This window comes from Pseudonaja textilis, chromosome 1 (genome assembly GCF_049901715.1).
Source record: "Pseudonaja textilis isolate UNSWEBS1 chromosome 1, rPseTex1.2, whole genome shotgun sequence".
NCBI classification, from domain to species: domain Eukaryota; kingdom Metazoa; phylum Chordata; class Lepidosauria; order Squamata; family Elapidae; genus Pseudonaja; species Pseudonaja textilis.
The window spans coordinates 4,486,042-4,509,264 of NC_141990.1; the positions used below are offsets into that span (position 1 = coordinate 4,486,042).

At 45.5% G+C, this 23,223-nt stretch overlaps 1 protein-coding gene across 1 annotated transcript; it reads left to right on the forward strand.

Moving 5' to 3' along the window:
- The first annotated feature begins 125 nt into the window (after positions 1-125).
- On the forward strand, positions 126-20,806 carry GLOD4 (glyoxalase domain containing 4). Its single transcript, XM_026710237.2, has 9 exons — positions 126-397; positions 2,985-3,034; positions 4,723-4,843; positions 9,587-9,731; positions 13,288-13,424; positions 15,910-15,996; positions 17,438-17,551; positions 17,821-17,907; positions 19,960-20,806. Exons 1-9 carry the CDS (start codon positions 308-310, stop codon positions 20,023-20,025), a joined length of 897 nt encoding a protein of 298 aa, XP_026566022.1. The 5' UTR covers positions 126-307; the 3' UTR covers positions 20,026-20,806.
- Positions 20,807-23,223: the final 2,417 nt, after the last annotated feature.

The window sequence follows — 23,223 nt, forward strand, 5'->3', positions numbered from 1 at the left end:
TAGTCAAAGATGTGAGAGTCTCGCGAGATTTCTATGTCAAGGTGCCTGATAGCCGTCTCGAATCAAAATAGTTCGCTTCAGCCATAGAGGAAATAATATAGAGCGTCTAGGAGGTTCCGGTTAGAAATAGCCGTTCCTATTGGCTGTGGTTTTCAATTGGTGGAGGAGGGAATTTTCTGTAGCGGAAGACTGAGTCTGCGTGGAGACGGAGCTCCGTCTATGTTGTCTGTGACGTTATCAGACGGCGACACGCCGCGACAAAATAAAATAGACAATCCAAGAACTCGTGATCTTCTGAGAGAAGAAAATGAAGGCAAGACGCGCATTACATTTTGTCTTCAAAGTCGGCGACCGAGCTCAGACCATCCGTTTTTACCGAGAACTACTGGGCATGCGTGTAAGTAGGCTGCTGTGGAGGAGGCGGTCAGAGAGACCCGGGAAAACCCGGAGGGCTTGGAACCGAAGAGATGACGTCATCACTAGAGGCACCCTGAGGCGGAAGTCCACCGAAAATTGATTCCCTAGAGCGGCCAATAATCTACTGCTAAAATAGATAGAATAGAATTCTTTATTGGCCAAGTGTGATTGGACACACAAGGAATTTGTCCTGGTGTAAATACTCTCAGTGTACATAAAGGAAAGGTACATTGATTAAGAATCAAGAATCATAAGGTACAACACTTAATAATAGTCATAGGGTACAATAATAAGCAATCAAATCATACTAGGAAACAGTCAATATAAATCATAAGGATACAAGCAACAAAGTTACAGTCTTACAAGTGGGAGGGGATGGGTGATAAGGAGTGATGAGAAGATTAATAGCAATAGTAGAGTATACTTAGTAAATAGTTGGACAGTGTTGAGGGAATTATTTGTTTAGCAGAGTGATGGCATTTGGGACAAAACTGTCCTTGTGTCTAGTTGTTCTGGGTTTCCCCACCTCTTGGAAGGATGGAGCTAATTATCTAAAGTCATTGAGTAGACTTAAATAGAATAGGATATAGAACTCTTTATTGGCCAAGTGTGATTGGACACCCAAGGAATTTGTCTTGGTGCAAATGCTCTCAGTGTACATAAAAAGAAAAGATACAGTCATCAAAAGTCAAGAATCATTAGGTGCAACACTTAATGATAGTCATACGGTACAATAAGCAAACAAATCATACTAGGAAACAGTCAATAAAAATGGTAAAGATACAAGCGACAAAGTTAGTCATACAGTCATAAGTGGGAGGGGAGGAGTGAAAAGGAGTGATGAGCAGATTAATAGTAATAGTTGACTTTGTAAATATTTGGACAATGTTGAGGGAATTATTTGTTTAGCAGAGTGATGGCGATTCGGGGAAAATCTGTCCTCGTGTCTAGTTCTTCTGGTGTTCAGAGCTCTATAGCGTCGTTTTGAGGGTAGGAGTTGAAACAGTTTATGTCCAGGATGTGAGGGGTCTGTAGATATTTTCACAGCCCTCTTTTTGACTCATGCAGTAGACAGGTCCTCGATGGAAGGCAGGTAGGTAGTAATTGTCTTTTCTGCAGTCCTAATTATCCTCTGGAGTCTGTGTCTGTCCTATTGGGTTGCCGAACCCAACCAGACAGTTAGAGAGGTGCAGATGGAAAGACTCAAATCATTCCTCTGTAGAACTGTATTAGCTCCTTGGGCAATTTGAGCTTTCTGAATTGGTGCAGAAAGAACATTCTTTGTTGGGCTTTTTTGATGATGTTTTTGATGTTAGGTGTCCATTTTAGGTCATGTGATATAGTAGAACCTAGAAATGTGAAGGTCTCTACTGTTGATACGGTGTTGTCTAGTGTTGTAAGAGGTGGTAGTATAGGAGGGTTTCTTCTAAAGTCTGCCACCATTTCTACGGTTTTGAGTGTGTTCAGTTCCAGATTGTTCCGGTTACACTACAAGGCAAGTTGTATAACCTCCCTGTCTGTATGCAGATTCTATAACCTCCCTGTCTGTATGCAGGTTCATCGTTGTCTCGAATGAGACCAATCACTGTTGTGTCATCAGCAAACTTCTCTTTGGAACAACGTAGCTGCTTAAGTTAGCTGTGAACCAAGGTTTATTGTTAATATATATATTTGCAGGTTCCTTGTTGGTACACGTAAGTCTTCGCAGAAGCTAACATATGATGTTACAGTATCTGTGAGCTCATCTAGGTCTGCAGAGGCATCTTCAAAAACATTCCAATCAGTGCAATCAAGGCAGGCCTGGAGTTTCAGCTTTGCCTCATCCAACCAAGTCTTCACTGATTTAATTGTTGGTTTAATGGTTTTAAGTCTTTGTCTGTAGGCAGGTACAAGGTGAACCATGCAGTGGTCAGAGTGTCCCACAGCTGCTCGTGGTGGTGACTTGTTGCATCCAAGTTTCCTTGGCTAACGTTTGCTTTCGCCAATCATAACCTTTAACTTTAAAGATTTACATTTAAATTATTTTCTATGCACTAAATAAGACCGTAGTCCATGTACAGGGAGTCCGCAACTTACAACCCTTCATTTAGTGACCGTTCAAAATTACAATAGCACTGAAAACAGTGACTTATGATCTTTTTTTCACACTTACAACCGTTGTAGCATCCCCATGGTCACCTGATCAAAATTCACACTTGCCAACTGCTTCATATTTATGACCGTCGCTGTGATCATGTGATCCCCTTTTGCAACCTGGCAAGCCAAGTCCATGGAGAAAGCCAGATTCACTTAACAACCGCATTCCTAACTTAAGAACTGCAGTGATTCACTTAACAATGGTGGCAAGAAAGGTCATAGAATGGGGCCAAACTCCCTTCACAACTGTCTCACTTAACAACATAAATTTGAGTGCTCAATGGTGGTCATAAGCTGGCTGCACCCAAAACTGGATGCAGGATTCCAGATGTGACCTCACTGAGGCTTTATAAAGCGGTACTAATACTTCACCAGATCTTGATTCTGTCGCTTTGTTTACTGACCAGTTTAATGTGGGTTTGAACCAACAGGTCCTGAGGCATGAAGAATTTGAAGAAGGTTGCAAGGCCACCTGCAACGGGTATGTAGGTTTCATCCCGATTACTCTTAATCAAAGAAACTATCTGGATTTGGAGGGTTTACAGACTGTGGTGTCTCATTTAATAACTGCCTCGTTTAGCAGTGGAAATTCTGGTTCCAACTGTGGTGATAAGTCGAGGCCTACCTGTACCCTCCAGGCTGTTCCAAGATGTTCTGATCAAGGCTTCCTGAGGCAGTAACAATCACACGCTGTTCCCCAAAACCTTGTTTTTATTATTTCACCGGCTGTGAATTATATGCATTCACAACCTGTAATGAGTCCCAAACAGTTTGTGAATAGTCTGCCATAGTCTTTTGGGATAAGGTTGATAAGCAGCCACCTTTATCTCCCTTGAAATGGTGCCAATGACTAAATTGCCAATTAGCTGTACTACAAGGCCAAACGCGGAACACAGAGTCAACACGGAGCTTCAGAGTTTAAACTAACCAGTACGAACAAAGTTGCTTCCTGCAAAGGCTCCTGTCCCTTTGCTCCTCCTTTATGTCTTATGGGAGGGGCCAATCACCTCCAAGCCTTACTCCCAAGTCGCCCCTTTTGTCTTAACTGTTCTTGCCTTCTGGCAGCTCTGCGCAAGCGCACACTGGGAACAGGCTCCCCTTGTTCCTCTGTCTCGCTGATGTCAGATTCTGGAGGCTCCGGGCTCAGGACATAACTTCCAGATGGCCTTGGCCCCATTTCTGTGTCAGATGCAGATCTCTCGTCTGAGCCCTCCCCAGATTCCAGGATTGGCCCATGTTCTTCCCCACTGTCTGACTGTCATGACCTGGGGCATGGCACAAAAATAACAAAGTCACCAAAACAGATAAATTCCCTTTAATACCTCCAACTTGTCCCACAATGTCCAATTATCCTCGGTGGAAGATCAAACTCTTCCAAAAACAGTCTACAAAGGGAAGAAATGCAGTCCAAACCCAAAGTACAGATAAATTAGTAATAAAAAAACAACACAAACCATGCTGAAGTAATTAACACGACAGACCACGATAATAACTTGCAGACTTCCCAAAGATAACGAGGCACACCCAGTTGGGAGGATGCCAAAACCCAGATAAGCCTCAACAAAGATAATGCACGCTTTGCTTCCAGCAACTTTGCCGTTTTAAACAGTCTTCCCAGCTGCAGCCCATGAAGGGGATCAGGGCCCTTTCCTCCCCTGTAAACCATGTTGCTCCCTTTTCTGTTCCTTCCTGCGTGCCCTATGATGGAGAGGGGGTGGGCCTGGGTCTTCCTCTGAATGCCCAGCTGGCCTGTGCCCTTTCCCAGTTTCCTCCACAGCCACCGGAGCCACACTCCCACTCCCTGTCAGATGTTCCACCTCTCCCTCGGAATCAGATTCCAACTAGGGCATGACAACACCTCTGCTGCCAGCTTCGCAGGACACCGGCAGACCACAACAGGAGGGAAGGGGAAAGCATAACAGATCAGTGGTGGGATTCAAATTATTTTACTACTGGTTCTGTGGCTGTGGCTTGGTGGGCATGGCAGGGGAAGGGCACTGTAAAATATCCAGTGAAAAAGTTGTATTTGCTGGTTCTCCGAACTACTCAAAATTTCTGCTACCGGTTGTCCAGAACTGGTCAGAAGCTGCTGAATATACCACCTCCGTAACAGATGTTTCTAGTTGTGATGCTGTACCTGTAAGCAAATTAAGATGAATATGTTTTTAGTCCCTATGATGGCAAATGGAGTAAAACCATGGTCGGCTACGGACCGGAAGATGGCCACTTCGTCGCCGAGCTAACATACAACTACGGTGTGGGGAATTACCACCTTGGCAATGATTTTCTGGTAAGCGTTATTCCCAATATGGCTTTGTGATCGTTTTATATATAATCTGGAATTTGCACAAAAAAGGAAGAAAGGCAGTTCAGGGTGTTCTCGACGTCCAGCAGTTCGTTTAGTGACTGCTTGACATTACAACAGCGTTGAAAAAGGGGATTTATGACCGGTTTACGACTGTCACAGCATCCCCATGGTCTGTCAGAACATTTGGCAGCGTGACGACCTTGATGAGATAACGCAGGAACAATACACAGCACACATGGGCTGAGACCAGGGTCCGCCGACTTTTTGGACCTCAGGGACCACCAAACCCATCATTTTAAATCCCGCGGACCAGAGACCCTGGGAAAATCCCTCCAAAAAGTCTGCAGGAAAATCCCCCACCCCGTTTTCCTACCGATCGATCGTTCTTTATTTGGGATCGCAGGATACTGTCTCCAGCTCCGTTCTCAGGGGGAGAGAGGGAGAGAGGGAGGGAGAGACTTTTGGTTTCATGCAAGGAAAGCAGCAGAAGCCGCAGAAGTCTTTCTTTCTCCCCCCCCCAAACTCCGCTAGAAATGAGTCTTTGCTGGAACAGCCTCTTGGAGCAGGAGGCCTTGCAGGGTCCCAAAGACTCATTTCTGGTGGAGTTTGGGGGAGAGAAAGAAAGACTTTTGCTGCTTTCCTTGTGTGCAGCCACAAGCAGAAGAAGAAAGAAACAGTCCTGTGGTCAGGTGAGCGCATGGGGCAAGTTCCCCCCCCCTCTGCCCTTTCCCCTCTCCCCTCACTACCTCGTGTTGTTCGCAATGCAAGCCACGCAAGCCTTGTCTTCCCGCGGGCCATGTGGGCGGCACAGTCTTGTGTTCCCACACAGCCTGAATTAATTGCTTTGAGGGGGGTGATTTGGGGGTGACATTTCTCTTGAGGACCACCAAAATTTTCTCACGGACCACCAGTGGTCCTCGGCCCACTGGTTGGCGACCACTGACTTAGACAGTAACAGTGATTTAATACAGGGGTCCCCAACCACCGGGCCGCAGACCGATACCGATCCGTGGAACATTTTCTACTGGGCCGCCGGTTTGCTGGGTGCCGCCATCTTGTTTTGATGAGAAAGTGCTTCCGGTGAGCTTTTCCGGTTGGAAAGCGGCGTTTGGGTCCTGAAGGAATCCTCGCGCCTTAGTTTCATCGAAGACGGGGGGCAGCTTCGAACAAAACTAAGGCGCGAGAATTCTTTCAGCGCTCAAGGCAAGGCGAGCCGAGTGACCATCCCGAAGCCGTCCCGAAGCGAAGCCCATCGACAAAGGTACAAAGGAGGAGTTGAAGGTGGCAGGGAGAAGCGGGGGACGGCTGGCTGGCCGGTCGCTCGGCTCGCCTTGCCATGCGTGCTGATGCCGGTACCGGGCCGTGGATCATTTTGTGATGCCGGTACCGAGCCGTGGCACAAAAAAGGTTGGGGGGGCCACTGATCTAATATACAACAGGTATATAAAGACAATATACACGTGGTGGCCAAACTTTGCAAGTAAGCTTTTCTTCTTCCTAACACATGGAGACCTTCTGCACTGAATACTGGCCACAAGGAAAGAGAACCACACCCTCTAATGGCTGCCTTTTAATACACACACCTCTTAAAGGGAACTTTACTCTCCAGCCTTAAAGGGAAAGACCCATATTCTCTGGTTACATCAGCCAGACTTACATTGGCTTCACAGCATCGTGCAGCTACTCACCACTTGTCAGTATCTAAATCTTAATACCTTAACATGGTCACGTGATCAAAATTCAAAGGCTTCGTATTTATGACGGTTGCAATGTCCCGGGGTCGCGGGGTCCCCTTTTGCGGACAAGCAGTCCAAGGGGAAGCCAGATTCGCTTAACAACCGTGTGACTCGCTTAACAAACTGCTGCGCTTCGCTGAACAACGGTGGCAAGAAAAGTAAAATTGGGGGCAAAACTTAACCATTGGCTTGCTGAAAATTGGGGGCTCCCTTGGCGTCATAAGTTGAGGACTACCTGGATGAAGATATTCCATTCTTTTATCTTTTTTCCCCTTCCAAGTGCTGAACACATTTTTATCGTTTTTAAGGGTTTGCTCAGTTGAGTAGGGCAGCTTCACGAATGAATGAAGCAATGAATGAAAGATAGACAGATAGATAGATAGATAGATAGATAGATAGATAGATAGATAGATAGAACAAATATCTGATCAGTAGACACTATTTGTGCCTGATGAAACCCATAACAGGATGAAAACTGTTACCAGGGTAGATGTCGCTTTACCAACGGACTTGTATAGCAATGGCAATAGCACTTAGACTTATATACCTGTCATGTACCTGTTGGAATCTGATTACGAGGGGGAGGTCAAACAGCTGACAGGGAGTGGGAGTGTGGCTCCGGTGGCTGTGGAGGAAACTGTGGAAGGGCACAGTCCGGCTGTGCATTCAGAGGAAGACCCAGGCCCATCCCCTCTTCATCCTAAGGCACACAGGGAAGAACAGATAAGGGAGCAACGTGGCTTATGGGGGAGGAATGGGCCCTGATTCCCTTCAATAGATGCAGCTGGGAAAACAGGATATAAAGGGTGTTTGCGCACGGCACCTTGCTGGAAGCAAAGCGTGCATTATCTTTGTTTGTCAAGTCCTATCTGGGTTCTGGCGTCCTCCCAACTGTGTGTGTTTTGTTATCTTTTGGAAGTCTGCAATCCCTTATCCTGCCCTGTCTCGTTACTTGCCGCAGCGTGGTTTGTGTCAGTTTTTATTTATAATCTATATGTACTTTGGGTTCGGACTGAATTTCTTCCCTTTAAAAACTGTTCTTGGGAGAGTTTTTTTTCTCCTGCTGATGATAACTGGACCTTGGGGGCCAAGTTGGAGGAATTAAAGGGACTTCATCTACTTTTGTGACTTTGTTGCTTTTGTGCCACGCCCCTTTGGGTCATCACAATACCAGTTTATAATGCTTTACAGCCCTCTCTCAGCAGTTTTTACAGAGCCTCTTGCCCCCAACAATCTGGGCCCTCATTTGACCCCCCTCGGAAGGACGGAAGGCTGAGTCAACCTTGAGCCTGGTGGGCTTTGATCTGCCAAATTTGCAGTCACCCGGCAGTCAGCGGAAGTAGCCTGCAGTACTGCACTCTAACCGCTGTGCCATCGAGGCTCTATGGCAACCGTTCAAAATTTCGGTGGCACTAAAAAAAATAATCTTGCAAGCAAGTTGGTTCTTGTGATTAACAGAATAACAGAACTGGAAGGGACTTTAGAGGTCTTCTAGTCCGACCCCCTGTACCATTTCAGACAATTTTTTTTGGTATTAGCAGTGTTCCACGATCACATGACCATGCTTTATCATGGTTTTGCCAATAAATCAGCGGTTATATTTGTCCAATCTCTTAAAAACGTCCAGTGTTGGAGCACCCACAACTTCCAGTGGGAAGTTGTTCCACCGGTTAATTGTCTTCACTGTTAGGGAGTTTCTCCTTAGTTGCTTCACTCCTTGGTTGAGTTTCCATCCATCGTTTCTTGTCCTGCCTTCTGGTGCTTTGGAAAATAAGTTGACGCCCTTTTCTTCTTTGTGGCAGCCTCTCAAATACTGGACTAATATCGTGTCTCCTCGCCTTTGTCGTTCTTTTCATTAAACTAAACCCGTGATGGCGAACCGATGGCACGCGTATCACAGGTGGCATGCAGAGCCATTTGTGCAGGGCCACGAGCCCCAAGCAAAGTTACCTCACTGCGCATGCACGTATGTGCCTCCCAGCTGGTTTTTCAGGCCTTTTTTCGGAAATACCAGAAGGGACAAAACGGCCCCATTTTTCGGCCTGCAGAAGCTTCCCTCAAGGTTCTGGCAGGCCAAAGAAGTCCTCAAACAGGCTGAAAATCAGCTGGGAGGCGCAGTGCAGGTAAGGCGGCAGTGACGTGTGTGGGGGGGGAATTGAACGTACATGCGCAGGGGGTGTGGGGGGGGGCCCACGTGCATTGTTTTCTGGGTGCTGGCACGCGAGAATGCGTGCACAAGCGCACACGCAATTTTTCAGCACAGGAGCTGTTAGAGATACACCCTAGCAGAATCTGCACGGCAGTCAGGCAGGCAGGCAAAATATGTGAGATAAACGTTTTTGTAGCTTACGCTCAGTAAAAACAGATACACTGTGCTAGTTAAATAGTTTATTCCAGTAAGAGTTATAGCATAGTCAAACAGTCCATATATCTATCACTAATTCAGTCCATCCGGGGATTATTCAGTTGCAAATTCCAGTGTCGAAAAAGAGGTCAGTAAACTTACAAATATCAGTCCAGGAATATATCTCTTCGCAGTAGAGATATGAAGAAGTGAAAAACTCCTCTCTTCCTTCAGCAACTCAGCAGTAGGGAAAACATGCAGTTAACAAACCATCAATCCATCAAACCAGCAATCGTCAGGAATCGTCAGCGAATCGTCAGGTTCTCTTGCTCCCTCTTATGGCGGTTCAACACCGCACCCAAAATTACATGCTTTGCAGTTTAAAGTGACACACACTTAAACTTACTAACATAGTTTATATATATTATTTTACCCAAACTACGTTAGGTAACCTATGTTATTCCTAACAGGAGCCCAGAAAGGTTAGCTACCATTGAACTATATACCCAATTCCTGTAACCGTTCTTCATATGTTTTAGTCTCCAGTACCCTAATCATCTTTGTTACTCTTCTCTGCGCCCTTTCTAGAATCTCAACATCTGTTTTGATTATCCTCCCTCCACCCCCCACCCCGTGCTTATACAGGGGATGACCGTTACCTCGAGCCAGGCTGTGAAAAATGCCAGAAAATTGCAGTGGCCCGTGAAGGAGACCTCAGCTGGCATTTATGAATTAGAAGCTCCGGGGGGATATAAGTTCTTTCTGGAAGACAAAGAACGACCCCAAGAAGGTAAACGTTGCGACCTAGGCGTCCCCCAAAGCGCGAAGCTGAGCTGAGCTGATTCCTCGTCCCGATAAAACCCTTTTTTATTTAGTTTATTAAAGGGAATTCCTCTCCAGCAAAGTCCCAGCCAACAGCCTTTCCAGAGATTTCACAACTACAGACCTCGATCAGGCTTGGAGAGCTGGCAGGCCGATAGCTTCCAAACGCCACGCTGTAGCAGACAATACTTGGCAAGGAGTCAGGAATAGTTCTTCACCTGAATGATTTGAACGAATTGTCTCCTGCAAAGCCCCATTCCCCCTTTTGCTCCTCTTTTATTCCCCATGGGAGGGGCCATTCATCGTCCACCTGTGGCTTTACTCCTGAGTCGGCCCTTGTTCCTCAGCTGTTCCCTTCGTCTGGCAGTTCTGTGCATGCACACACTGGGAACAGGCTCCAGCTGTTCTTCTTCCCCACTGATTTCCAACTCCGAAGGCAGCTGATCACTGCCGGAAAGCCCTGGCCCCATCTCTGCCTCCGACGCACAGCCCCTCATCAGAGCCTTCCCCAGACTCCAGGACTGGCCAATGCTTCTCCCCAACCTCCTCATTGTCCAAATCAACGGCCAGCTCCTCCGCTGGCCGCTGGTGGGCCACAACACTAAGGAGCAGAACAGAACAACGAGGTTGCAGCTCCTCCGTTTGCCCATCCGATGACGCTCGGAAGCCCAAATTCAGGAAAGACGATAGAACCATGATGGCGGACCTTATGGCTCGCATGCCACAGGTGGCACGCAGAGCCATTTGTGCAGGCATGCGAGCCCCCGGGCAAACTTATCTCCCTGCGCATGCGCGTGCCTTCCGGCTGATTTGGGGGCCTTTTTCGGAAATACCGGAAGTGACAAAACAGGCCCATTTTTCGGCCTACAGAGGCTTTCTTCAAGGTTCTGACAGACCGAAAAAGGCCTCAAACAGGCTGAAAATCAGTTGGGAGGCACAGTGCGGGTAAGCGGGAGGCGGCGTGGGGGGAATTGTGTGTGCATGCGCAGTGGGTGTAGGGGGGGGCGTATGTATTGCCCTCTGGGTGCTGGTACACTAGAGAGCGCGCACAAGCACACACACAATTTTTCGGGGCAGGAGCCCCAAAAAAGGTTAGCCACCACCGTGATAGAACGTCCCCAAGAGCTGTGAAGAACGATGAATAAAACAGCACTGCTTTATAAATCATTCATTAAGACCACACCTGGAATATAGGTAGTCCTCGACTTACAACAGTTCACTTAGTGACCCTTCAAAGTTACGTCACTTTTTTAAAAAAACAACTAACGAATGTTTTTCACACTTACGATCCTCGGTCACGTGATCAAAATTCAAGACGTTTAGCAATGGATTCATATTTATGACGGTCGCCGTGTCCCGGGGTCACGTCATCCCCTTTTGCGACCTCCTGACAAGCAAAGCCAACGGGGAAGCTGGATTCATTTAATGACCGTGCGACTAATTTAACAACGGTGGAAATTCACTTAACGGTGGTGGCAAGAGAAGGTCGTTTAAACGGGGCAAAACTCACTTAACAAATGTCTCCCTTGGCAAGCTATTGGGCTCGACTGTGCTCGTAAGTCGAGGACGGCCTGTACTGCATCCAGTTATGGTCCCCACATTACAATTTTGGAAAAAGCGCAGAGAAGAAGAACAACTAAGATGAGGATTAAAGGCCTGGACATTAAAACCCATGAAGAACGATGGCAGGATTTGGGTTTGGCCCGGCTAGAGCCATGATGGCGAACCGAGGGCACGCATGCCGAAAGTGGCACCCAGAGCCATTTCCCCCGGCACGCAAGAACTCGCCTGAAAGAGCCCCAGTGCGCACGGGCCGCTGCTGCCCGACAGATGATTGTCGGGTATCTGGCACGCATGCCCAGGGGTGCGTGGGAGAACGATCAGACGCACGGTGCGGGAGTGATCACGCCTGCATGCACACACGCGCAGCACGCGGCGGGGGAATTGCGCACGCATGCTCAGCTACGCGGCGTGCTGCAGAGGGGGGTCGTGCACGCACGCACAGATGCGTGGCGTGCCGCAAGGGGATCGCATGCACGGGCGGGGGCAGCACGCATTGCCTTCTGGGTGCTGGAACGCGCAATTATTGTCACAAGAACAGAAAAAGTGGTTTGCCACCACTGGTTTAGAGAAAAGTAGGACTGTGGTGGTGGGGGCATGATAGCAGTCTTCCAGTATTTGAGGGGCTGCCCCAAAGGTGAGGGAGTCAAGCTATTCTCCAAAGTATCTGAGGGCAGGACAAGAAACAACGGATGGAAGCTAACGAAGTAGAGAAGCAACCCGGAGTTAAGTAGAAACTAACAGGGAGGACAATTAACCAGTGGAACAGCTCGCCACCAGACGTTGTGGGTGCTTCATCACTGGAGGCTTTTAAGAAGAGATTGGACAGTCACTTGTCTGAAATGGTCTAGGTAGATCTCCTACTTGAGCAGGTGGGGTTGGACTAGAAGACCTCCAAGGTGCCTTCCAGCTCTTTGGGTCTAAGATTGTATGATTCTGGATTGATTTCAGAATTCAATCACGTCCCCAAGGTTAATGTTGGTCCCTTTTATGGGGAAACTAATCAAGGATGGAAGCAAGAACCTAGAACTAAGGAGAAACTTCCTAACCTTGAGAAAAAAATTAACCAGTGGAACAGCTGGCCACCAGAAGTTGTGGCTGCTGCATCACTGGAGGTTTTTCAAAAGGGACTGGACCGTCCCTCGTCTGAAAGGGCATAGGGTCCTCCTGCCTGAGCAGGGGGTTGGACTAGAAGACCTCTAAGGCCCGTTCCAGCTTTATTCCATTCTAAGCCCTCGGATATCCTGTGGGACCTGCTGCTAGTTGGGATGTGCTGGGGAAGACCTCTGGTTGACCCATGCGAGGATCCGGATGTAACGGGGCGAGTCTGGTCGAGGGGAAGATGTTTCGAGTGGCTCACCTTGTCCTGCCCCAAAGTCTGCATTGGAGCCCACCTGTGTTAGGAATAACATAGGTTACCTAACGTAGTTTGGGTAAAATAATATATATAAACTATGATTGTAAGTTTAAGTGTGTGTCACTTTAAAACTGCAAAGCATGTAATTTTGGGTGTGGTGTAAAACCACCATAAGAGGGAGCAAGAGAACCTGATTGATTGCTGACAATTCGCTGACAATTACTGGATTGTATGGTTTGTTAGCTGCGTGTTTCCCCTACTGCTGAGTTTGCAAAAGGAAGAGAGGAGTTTTTGAGTTCTTCATATCTCTACTGCGAGGAGATATATTCCTGGATTGATATTTGTAAGTTTACTGACCTCTCTTTTTCGACACTGGAATTTGCAACTGAATAATCCCTGGACGGACTGAATTAGTGAATGATATATGGACTGTTTGACTATGCTATAACTCTTACTGGAATAAACTATTTAATTAGCACGGTGTATCTGTTTTACTGAGTGTAAGCTACAAAAACGCTTATCTCACATAGTTTGCCTGCCTGCCTGACTGCCCTGCAGATTCTGCTAGGGTGTATCCCTAACAACCTGTATTGTTCTTATCCTTCAGATCCAGTGCTGAAGGTGACGCTGGCTGTATCCAACCTGTCGAAATCGGTGGATTACTGGTCCAGGTTGCTGGGCATGAAAGTGTACGAGAAGGACGAAGGCAAGAAGAAAGTTGTGCTCGGTTACGCCGACAACCAGGTGAGGCTGCTGTCCTCGGGGCAGTGTTTCTCAACCGTAGGGACCTGAAGGTGGGGTGGACTTCAACTCCCAGGATTCTTCAGCCTGCATGCTTTAAGACGGGAGGTGGGCTGATAATCGGTTCGTACCGGTTCATGCGAACCGGATGTCGATTTTACATCCGGTTCGCTGAACCGGTAGTTACGACGACTGCCTCGGAGTCTCCACACGGCCCATTTTGGATCCCAGATAAGTGCAGGGCCTGAGCAGAGGCTCAGGGAAGTGAAAATGGGCCTCCTAGGGGCTTTAGAAGACAAGAAATGAGCCCGTTTCCAGCCTCCAGCAGGCCTCCGGAGCCCAGGGAGGCCATTTTTTGCTCTCCAGGAGGCTCGAGGAAAGCCTCCGGAGTCCGGGAAGGGCAAAACGCCCCCGGTGGTGCAGGAGGCTGACTAGGCCACGCCCACCATGGCCACACCCACCCAGCAACCGAGCAAAGAACCGGTTGTGAAGTTTTTTGAAGCCCACCCTTGCTTTACGACGTCTGGACTTCCATTCCCCAGAATTCCTCAGCCGCCACATCCTAAAAGCACACAGACTGGGGAATTCTGGGGATTGAAGTCCACCCTTCCTACAGTTGTCAAGAAATGCCACCCTCTATTCATTCCGCCCCGAAGTGCCCTGCAGAATAGTTGGACAGCCAGCCCATAAGGCTCAGCTAAGGTGAGGGTTATGGGATGAGAATGCATTTGGAGGGCATCCCATTGAACGAAGGTCTTACACGCTAGTTGTAAGACTTTATTGTCAAGGCTGCAGTCCTCACTCAGACACCTGAGCTGGGAATGGGTTGTTAAGTGAATCGGGCTTCCCCGTGGACTTGTGGTGACCCAAAGGGGCGTGGCACAAAGGCAACCCAGTCAGATAATCAGTAGGAGTCCCTTTATTAGCTCCAACTTTGCCCCCAGTGTCCTGGTTACCTTCTGGCTAGAGAAAAACTCCCCCAGGAACAGCCTTTGGTGGCAGAGAATCAAGTCCAAAACATGGTCAACAAAAACTGTAACTTTAAGTCCAATCAAGGCAAAATGAGGTAATTAGTCTGGCAGGGCAGGAGAAGAAATTCCAGACATGACGGCCGTAATTCAACGCCGCTGGGAGGATGCCAGGAACATAGATAACCAAAGTCAACACAAGATAAAGTCGCGTTTGTTCCCAGCAGCTGCCGCACTCAGCATGCACCTCTTTTAAACTCTATTCCCAGCCATGGCTAATGAAGGGAATCAGGGCCCTTTCCTCCCCCGTAAGCCACACACACCACGTTGCTCCCTTCTTTGTTCCTCCCTGCGTGCCCTAGGATGAAGAGCGGGTGGGCCTGGGTCTTCCTCCTTCTCCCTTGTTCTACCTCTCCCCTACTCTGCCCAGCCGGACTTTGCCCTTCCCCAGCCTCCTCCACAGCCAACGGAGCCACACTCCCTATCAGCTGTTTGTCTTCCTCCTTGGATTCAGATTTCGAAAGGGCATGACAGTCGCAAAAGGAGATCACGTGACCCTGGGGACAACGCAATCATCATAAATACATGTCGGTTGCTAAGGGTCTGGATTTTGATCATGTGTCAGTGGGGATGCCACAACGGTCATAAACTGCGGTGCGATTCATCCAGTGTAACAACCGGTTCGGTGAGCGCGCGCTTTGCCCATTTTCAACTCAGTTGCTTCAGCCCCTGGGACTAAAACAACGAATCAGCTGTGCTAAAAAGAACAAAAACAGGAAATAAAACAGAGAAAGACACTTCCTGTCCAGCAGCAGTTCAGAGTGTTGCACTGTAAATTCAGTGCCAGAAAAGTAAACCCAGAAGGCAGAGGCTTCATTTAACTTCTTTATAAATACAGTACATAAAGTAAATTTAACAAGACCAGTTGTAGATTTCTCCAGCGTGAAGCAAATTCAAACAAGCAGATAGGTTACAGGTTCGGAGCAGAACAGCCGCTCAACAGCTCAGAAACGGACAACAGTTTCGCTTTAGTTCAGCGGGCAAGCGAGACCCACAGCAGAAGAGAGAAGCAGTTTTATTTTCAGTGGACAGACTCGAAGCTTAACATAGCTTCAGAGCTGCAGAGCCTAATAAAGAGCCATGTCTAGGCTACTTCTAAGTTTCAGTTTCCAAACAGCCTTCGTTGGCTGGCTTAGTTGCTATGCCTTTTCATTGGCTGACCCTGTGACTGAGCTCCGTTCCAGTTCACGGGACATACCCTGACAGCAGTCTACACCCAGATAAGCAGCGATTGACCCCAGACAAATGCTCAAGCAGAAAGTAAGTAGAAAACCACGCTCCCACGTCAGATGGACAGACTAGAACAAGACCGTAGAAGTCCACCAAAGTTTACAATTCAGGCCTTTTTTTTTTGCATCCTGAACCAGACTGGTAGCTGCCTGAAAACTGGCCGGTGTCATTTTGTATGGCTTTTTTTTTTTTGGTAAACCCAATTGTTCTTATTTTTATTTTAATTCCAGTGTAAACTCGAGCTGCAAAGCGTCGGCCAGGATGTGGATCACGGCACAGCCTTCGGACGCATCGCCTTCTCTTGCCCGAAGGAAGAGGTAAGTTATTTTGTCTTTTACAAGTAGTCCTCATTTTACGACCAGAATTGAGCCCAAATTATTTTCCATTGCTAAGCAAGTCGGTTGCTAGGTGAGTTTTGCCTCACTTTGTGCCTTTTTTTTTGCTAGTCATTAAAAGAATCATGCAGTCATTAAGTGAATCCAGTTCCCACCCATCCACCCATTGACTTGGCTTATCAGAAACTAGCTAGGAAGATCACGTAACCTCAAGATGCTGCAACTGTCATAAGTACATGCCAGTTGCCAATCACCCCAGTTTTGATCACATGACCATAGGGAGACCACAAGTGTTGTAAGTGTGAAAAACGGGGATAGGTCATTTCTTTTTTGTGTCATTGTAACTTCGAACAATCACTAAATCATAGGCTGTAAGCCAAGGACTTATCTGGATGTTTATAGTACAAAGCAGTGTCAAATACATGGAATTGATTGAGGATTTTGAGCAACCATGCTTTCAAAAATGATTTCTTTTTATGTTTTGAAAATCCTCTGTTTTGAAAATACTCCCTTTTTATATTTTGAAAAGGGTTTTCTGTTTTGAAAATTCTATGTTTTGAAAATCTTTTTATGTTTAAAAAAAAATCCTTTTAGGTTTTTAAAACTCTTTTTACATTTTCAAAATATTTTTATATTTTCAAAATATTTTCTTTTTACCTTTTGAAAATGCTTTCTTGTCATGTTTTGAAAAGGTTTTTGTTTTGAAAATACTTTCTTTTTTACATTTCAAAAACCTTTTTACATTTTAAAAGCTCTGTCAACTAAAAAATGCTTCTTTACGTTTTGAAAATATACTTTCTTTTAAACGTTTCGAAAACGCTTTGTTTTTACGGTTTTTGGTTTTCCTGCTTTGAAAAATCTTCCTATGTTTTGAAAACCTTTTTAAAGTCTTCGTTTCAAAAAACGCTTTTACATTTTCCACATACTTTCTTTTCGTGTTTTGAAATTCTTTTTGTTAAAATTTTTTTGAAAATAATTTCTTTTTAGGTTTTGATTCTTTTTTTTTCCTGTTTTAAAAACTTTTTACCGTTTGAAAAGACTTTCTTTTTACCTTTCGAAAACCTTTTTACATTTTAAAAAGTCCTTTTACGTTTTGAAAAATCTTTTTACATTTTCCAAATGCTTTCGCGTTACGTTTTGAAAATACTTTGTTTATGCTTTGAAAATGCCTTCTTTTCATCTTCTGAAAATCTTTTTATGTTATGAAAATAGGTTCCTTTGACGTTTCAAAAAGGCTTCCTTGTCATGTTTTGAAAATATACTTTCTTTTTCTGTTTTGAAAATACTTTGTAGAAAGGAGGGGGGGGGGCTGTTATTTGCAGGAAAATTAACCGTGACTCTCTTCTATTTGGTCTCCTCTCTTCCCCCACTTCCATCCCCAAATGTCTTCTTCATTGGATCCTGTTTCGCACCATTTACCAAGTTGCCTGTTATTGAAGCCTTAATGAAAAAGGAGTACCAGAAGATTTTGACGCCTCTGGTGAGCCTGGACACACCCGGGAAAGCAACGGTACAAGTGGTCATTTTGGCCGATCCTGTAAGTGCCCTTAAAATAAATATGTTACTGGATCATGAGCTCGAGACTCGTGGTTTAATTGGTGTGTGGGGGGTCACTGCCGGAATCCTGACACCGGCAGGTCCATTGAACCTGGTCTCCAAGTGATCGGTTGCAAGCCAAGAAGTACATTTAGTCTCGAAGACACAAAATAAATGTGTGTCCTGATCATCATCTCCACTTCTTGTGGGGCAACCAGCCAAATGATGCTGTCTCGTTCGTGTTGGTGTGGTCTCTTTGCTTTCTCGTAGGATGGCCACGAAATTTGCTTCGTGGGGGACGAGGCCTTCAGAGAGCTCTCCAAGGTGGACCCGAACGGCGAGAAGCTCTTGGATGAGGTGAGTTGGGGTCTTCTCTTCCAGGTCTCTGATAATGTGATGGCCCCGGGGCACAGCACAGAGACGACGTTGTGGCCCGCCAGCGTAACTGGCGGCAGGCTCGGACGGTGAGGAGGTTGGGGAGGAACACGGGCCAGTCCTAGAGCCTATTAGTTATCTCCTTTTCTACTTTTGACTATAACTTTGTTGCTTGTATCTTTATGATTTGTATTGTTTTATTTAGTTTCCTGGCACGATTTATGTTGATTCTATCACCAAGTGTTGTATCTTATGATTTACGATGAATGTGTTTTTATGATGACTATGACGATGATTTATCATCACTTATAGCTTTTATGTACACTGAGAGCCTATGCACTGAAGACAAATTCCTCGTGTGCCCAATCCCACTTGGCCAATAAAGAATTCTATTGTATTGTATTGTATTCTATTCTATTCCCTATCCCATCCCATCCCATCCCATTCTACTTAAATTCTATTCCTATATCCATTCTATTCTGTTGTACCCTATGACTATTATTAAGTGTTGTACCTGATGATTCTTGATTCTTGACAGATATATCTTTTCTTTTATGTACATGAGAGTGTTTGCACCAAGACAAATTCCTTGTGTGTCCAATCACACTTGGCCAATAAAAGAATTCTATATTCTATTCTATCCTAATTTCTATTCTATTCTATTCTATTCTATTCTATTCTATTCTATTCTATTCTATTCTATTCTAATTTCTATTCTATTCCATTCCATTCCATTCCATTCCATTCCATTCTATTCTATTCAACACTCCAATATTCTATTCCATTCCATTCCACTCCACTTCATTCCATTCCCGATAAAGATGCTATGCTATGCTATGCTATGCTATGCTATGCTATGCTATTCTATATTGCTGCGATGGCGAACCTATGGCACGCAAGCCATCGCCCGGAACAGATCCACTGCGCATGTGCGTCTCGCCAGCCAGCTGATTGTCGGGTATATCTGCTGTGCATGCATAAAGGCATGCGGTGCAGGGGGGGTTGTGCATGCATGTGCAGGATGGCGGGGGGGTCACGCACACATTGCATTATGGATGCAGGTGCACGCACTTTCGGCACGCCACGACAAAAAAATTAGCCATCACTGCTATATTGTATTCTCTATTCTATTCTGTTCTATATTTTCTATTCTCTTCTCTTCTCTATTTTCTATTCTCTTCTATATTGTATTGTTTTATTCTATTCTCTATTCCAGTGGTGGGTAACCTTTTGGGGCTCCTATGCCAAGAAATGTGCGCACGTTAGCACGTGCGCACTTGCATGCCAGCACCCAGAATGCAATGTGTGCCCACCCACGCCCCTTGCGCATGCAGTCCCCCCCTCGCCACCCCCTTACCTGCACTGTGCCTCACAGCTGATTTTTCCGGTTGGTTTGAGGCCTTTTTCGGCCTCCCAGAGGCTTGGAAAAAGCCTCTAGAAGGCTTTTCAGGACGAATTATAGGCCTGTTTCGTCACTTCCGGTATTACAGGAAGTGACGGAACGGACCTATTATTTGTCCTGCAAAGCCTTGCAGAGGCTTTTTCCAAGCCTCTGGGAGGCCGAAAAAGGCCTCAAAGCAGCAGAAAAGTCAGCTGTGAGGCATGCGCATGTGCAGTGAGGTAAGTTTGCCAGTAGCTCATGTGCCATAGGCTCACCATCACGGCTCTAGTCTAGTCTAGTCTAGTCTAGTCTAGTCTAGTCTAGTCTAGTCTAGTCTATATTGTATACTCTTTTCTTCTCTCTTCTGTTCGATATTTTCTATTCTATTATCCTATTCTATTCTATATTGTATACTCTTTTCTTTCTTTTGTTGTATATTTTCTATATTCTACTGTTCTATTCTCTAGTCTCTTCCATATTCTATTCTATTCTATATTCTCTTCTATATTTCCTAGTATTTTCTTCTCTTCTACTCTATTCTCTATTCTCTATTTTCTCTTCTCTCTTCTCTTCTCCTTTCTATTTTCTTTTCTATACTATTTGAATTATTGTAAGTCGGGAACTACCTTTATTTAATTTTTTCTTCTTTGCAGGCAATGGCGGCCGATAAGAGCCACGAGTGGTTTGCCAAACATAATCGCCCAAAGCCTTCGGCATAACCCACCTACGATTCCTTCTGAGCCTGGCAAACAGGAAGTCTAAATCCCACCTCCGCGGTATTGCCAGAGTTTTCTCTTTTTTCTTTTTAAGTTTCTTTTCCCCACCTCTTCTGGCTCCTGCGAGGTTTCGCGGTGAGGGGGGGGGGGCGTCATTGTGTATTCCAGCTCACGCAACCCTAGCTTTCTACCAGACCCAGTCGTGACGACCGTTTTGCTGAATTACTTTTCTCATTCCAATGAAAATGCAAAAAAAAAAAAGAAAAAGTGATGTACTTTGGCTCGGAAATTACTTGGAACGGATTGCAAGGAAGATCTCGACCTATCTGGGCCTGCTGGCTAAAAACTAGAATTTTTTTTGTAGTTGTTTTTTTTTTTCCAAACCTTCGATTTAATCCTAGCAGATTGATAATTCTGCTCCGTTTTACGTGGCTCGAATTTTGAGTGGATAGACAGCGCCAGATTTTGGTGCAGAAAGCACACACAGATGTGCCGTACTTGCAGCCGGGCAAGGGTATTGATTGCAACTGGAGTTGTGGGGTTTTTTTTTGACCAACCTTGCTTGTCCCTTTGGGCTTTTTTCTCTTCCTCTCCTTCACCCCAAACATTAGTGCATATTCCATCCAAGTCAAGATTTATGAACCATAGGGGTGGGCTCAATTCCTGAACGCTAAACCCAGTTGCAGAGGGGGAAAAACAAAACAGATGTTGAGAATTAACATTGGTCAGCAAAATCTCAAATGTGAGATCTGTGGAAATTAAAAAAAAAAAAAACTTATAAAAAGTGCTTGTATATGTTTGTTTCTTTCTTGCAGGCAGTGGTGACCGATAAAGAGTGGTTTGTCAATAACACTAGCATTTAGACTTATAGACCGCTTCATAGTGCTTTACAGCCCTCTCTAAGCGGTTTTACAGAGTCAGCCCCAACAATCCGGGTCCTCATTTTACTGACTTTGGAAGGAGGGAAGGCTGAGTCGACCTGGAGCCAGTCAGGATCGAATTCCTGACTGTGAGCAGAGTTAGCCTGCAATACTGAATTATAACAATTGCACCACCATGACTTCCTTCCTTGCTTCTCGTTTTCCTTCCTTCCTTCCTTCCTTCCATGTTTTCCATATTCCTTCCTTCCTTCCTTCCTTCCTTCCTTCCTTCCTTCCTTCCTTCCTTCCTTCCTTCTTGTTTTCCTTCCTTGCTTGCTTGCTTATTTCTCATTTTCCTTCCTTCTTTCCTTGCTTCTCATTTTCCTTCCTTCCTATTTTCCTTCCTTCCATGTTTTTCATCTTCCTTCCTTCCTTCCTTCCTTCCTTCCTTCCTTCCTTCCTTCCTTCCTTCCTTCCTTTCCTTCCTTCTTGTTTTCCTTCCTTGCTTGCTTATTTCTCATTTTCCTTCCTTCTTTCCTTGCTTCTCATTTTCCTTCCTTCCTGTTTTCCTTCTTTCCATGTTTTTCATCTTTCTTCCTTCCTTCCTTCTTGTTTTCCTTGCTTGCTTGCTTGCTTACTTCTCATTTTCCTTCCTTCTTTCCTTGCTTCTCATTTTCCTTCCTTCTTTCCTTCCTTGCTTGTTTTTCTTCCTTCTTCCCTTCCCTTCCTTTCCTTAGCACTAGCGCTTAGATATATACCGCTTGACACGGCTTTACAGCCCTCTCTAACCAGTTTACAGAGTCAGCATCTCACCCCCAACAATCTAGGTCCTTGTTTTACTGACCTCAGAAGGATGAAAGGCGGAGTCAACCTTGAGCTGGTCAGGATCGAACTTGCTGCCAGTGGGCAGAGTCAGCCTGCAATGCTGCATTCTAACCACCAGGGCTCCTAAAGGCACAATACTGGAACTCTCACTTCATGTGGAAGGACAGGCAGAGCCTTGGGTGTGGGGAGAGTCAAGACAGGAATCAGCCTAGAGCTGCTGTGTTCCCACAAATGGTTTTAAGTTCTACCCCTTCAATTTGGTTGACTCTGATCCAGCGCCTTGATGCTGACATTTGACTAGATTCTTGCGTGCAAGTAAGTCCTTCACCTGCTACCATTCGAACAGCTAGGGCAATAGCACTTAGACTTATACACCGCTTCACAGACCTCGCTAAGTGGCTTACGGTGGGTGTCAGCCTATTGCCACTGTCTTGCTTAGCAGCAGAAATTTTGGGCACCATTGTGGTCATACATCAAGGACTGCCTGTATTTCTCGTCCCGGCCTCCGGTGTGTTTCCAGAATAGGTCTTGACATAACACCATCCCGTCCTAGCAAGCTAACTAAGGCCTTTACAATTCAGCCAAGAATTTGGGGGCACAAAAGGGTTGGTTAGCTAACTATCAACTCGTAAAGCATTTCTGGCTTGCTCTCAAGTTGCCATAAGAAGGGGTGGGTGGGGAGATCTGATGTAGCAGATTGATTGCTATGACCAGAAGCACATTCCACGCATACCTTTCTCCAGATTGTGTCCCAGGTTACCCGTGCCAGCCGGATAGGCATGTTTTCTACAGCCCGGGAAAGTGCTCTGTTGGAGAATGTGAGTTATGACATACCTCCCTTGGAGAATGTGTTTTATAACATACCTCCATTGAAGAATGTGATTTATGACATTCTCCATTGGAGAATGTGATTTATGACATACCTCCATTGGAGAATGTGATTTATGACATACCTCCGTTACAGAATGTGATTTATGACATAACTCCATTGGAGAATGTGATTTATGACATACTGTCGTTGGAGAATGTGATTTATGACATACCGTCGTTGGAGAATGTGATTTATGACATACCTCCATTAGATACTGTGATTTATGACATACTTCCATTGGAGAATGTGATTTATGACATACCTCCATTAGAGAATGTGATTTATGACATACCTCCATTAGAGAATGTGATTTATGACATACCTCCATTAGAGAATGTGATTTATGACATACCTCCATTAGATAATGTGATTTATGACATACCTCCATTAGAGAATGTGATTTATGACATACCTCCATTAGATAATGTGATTTATGACATACCTCTGTTAGAGAATGTGATTTATGACATACCATCGTTGGAGAATGTGATTTATGACATACCTCCATTGGAGAATGTGATTTATGACATACTTCCATTAGATAATGTGATTTATGACATACCTGTTAGAGAATGTGATTTATGATATACTTCCATTGGAGAATGTGATTTATGACATAACTCCATTAGAGGATGTGATTTATGA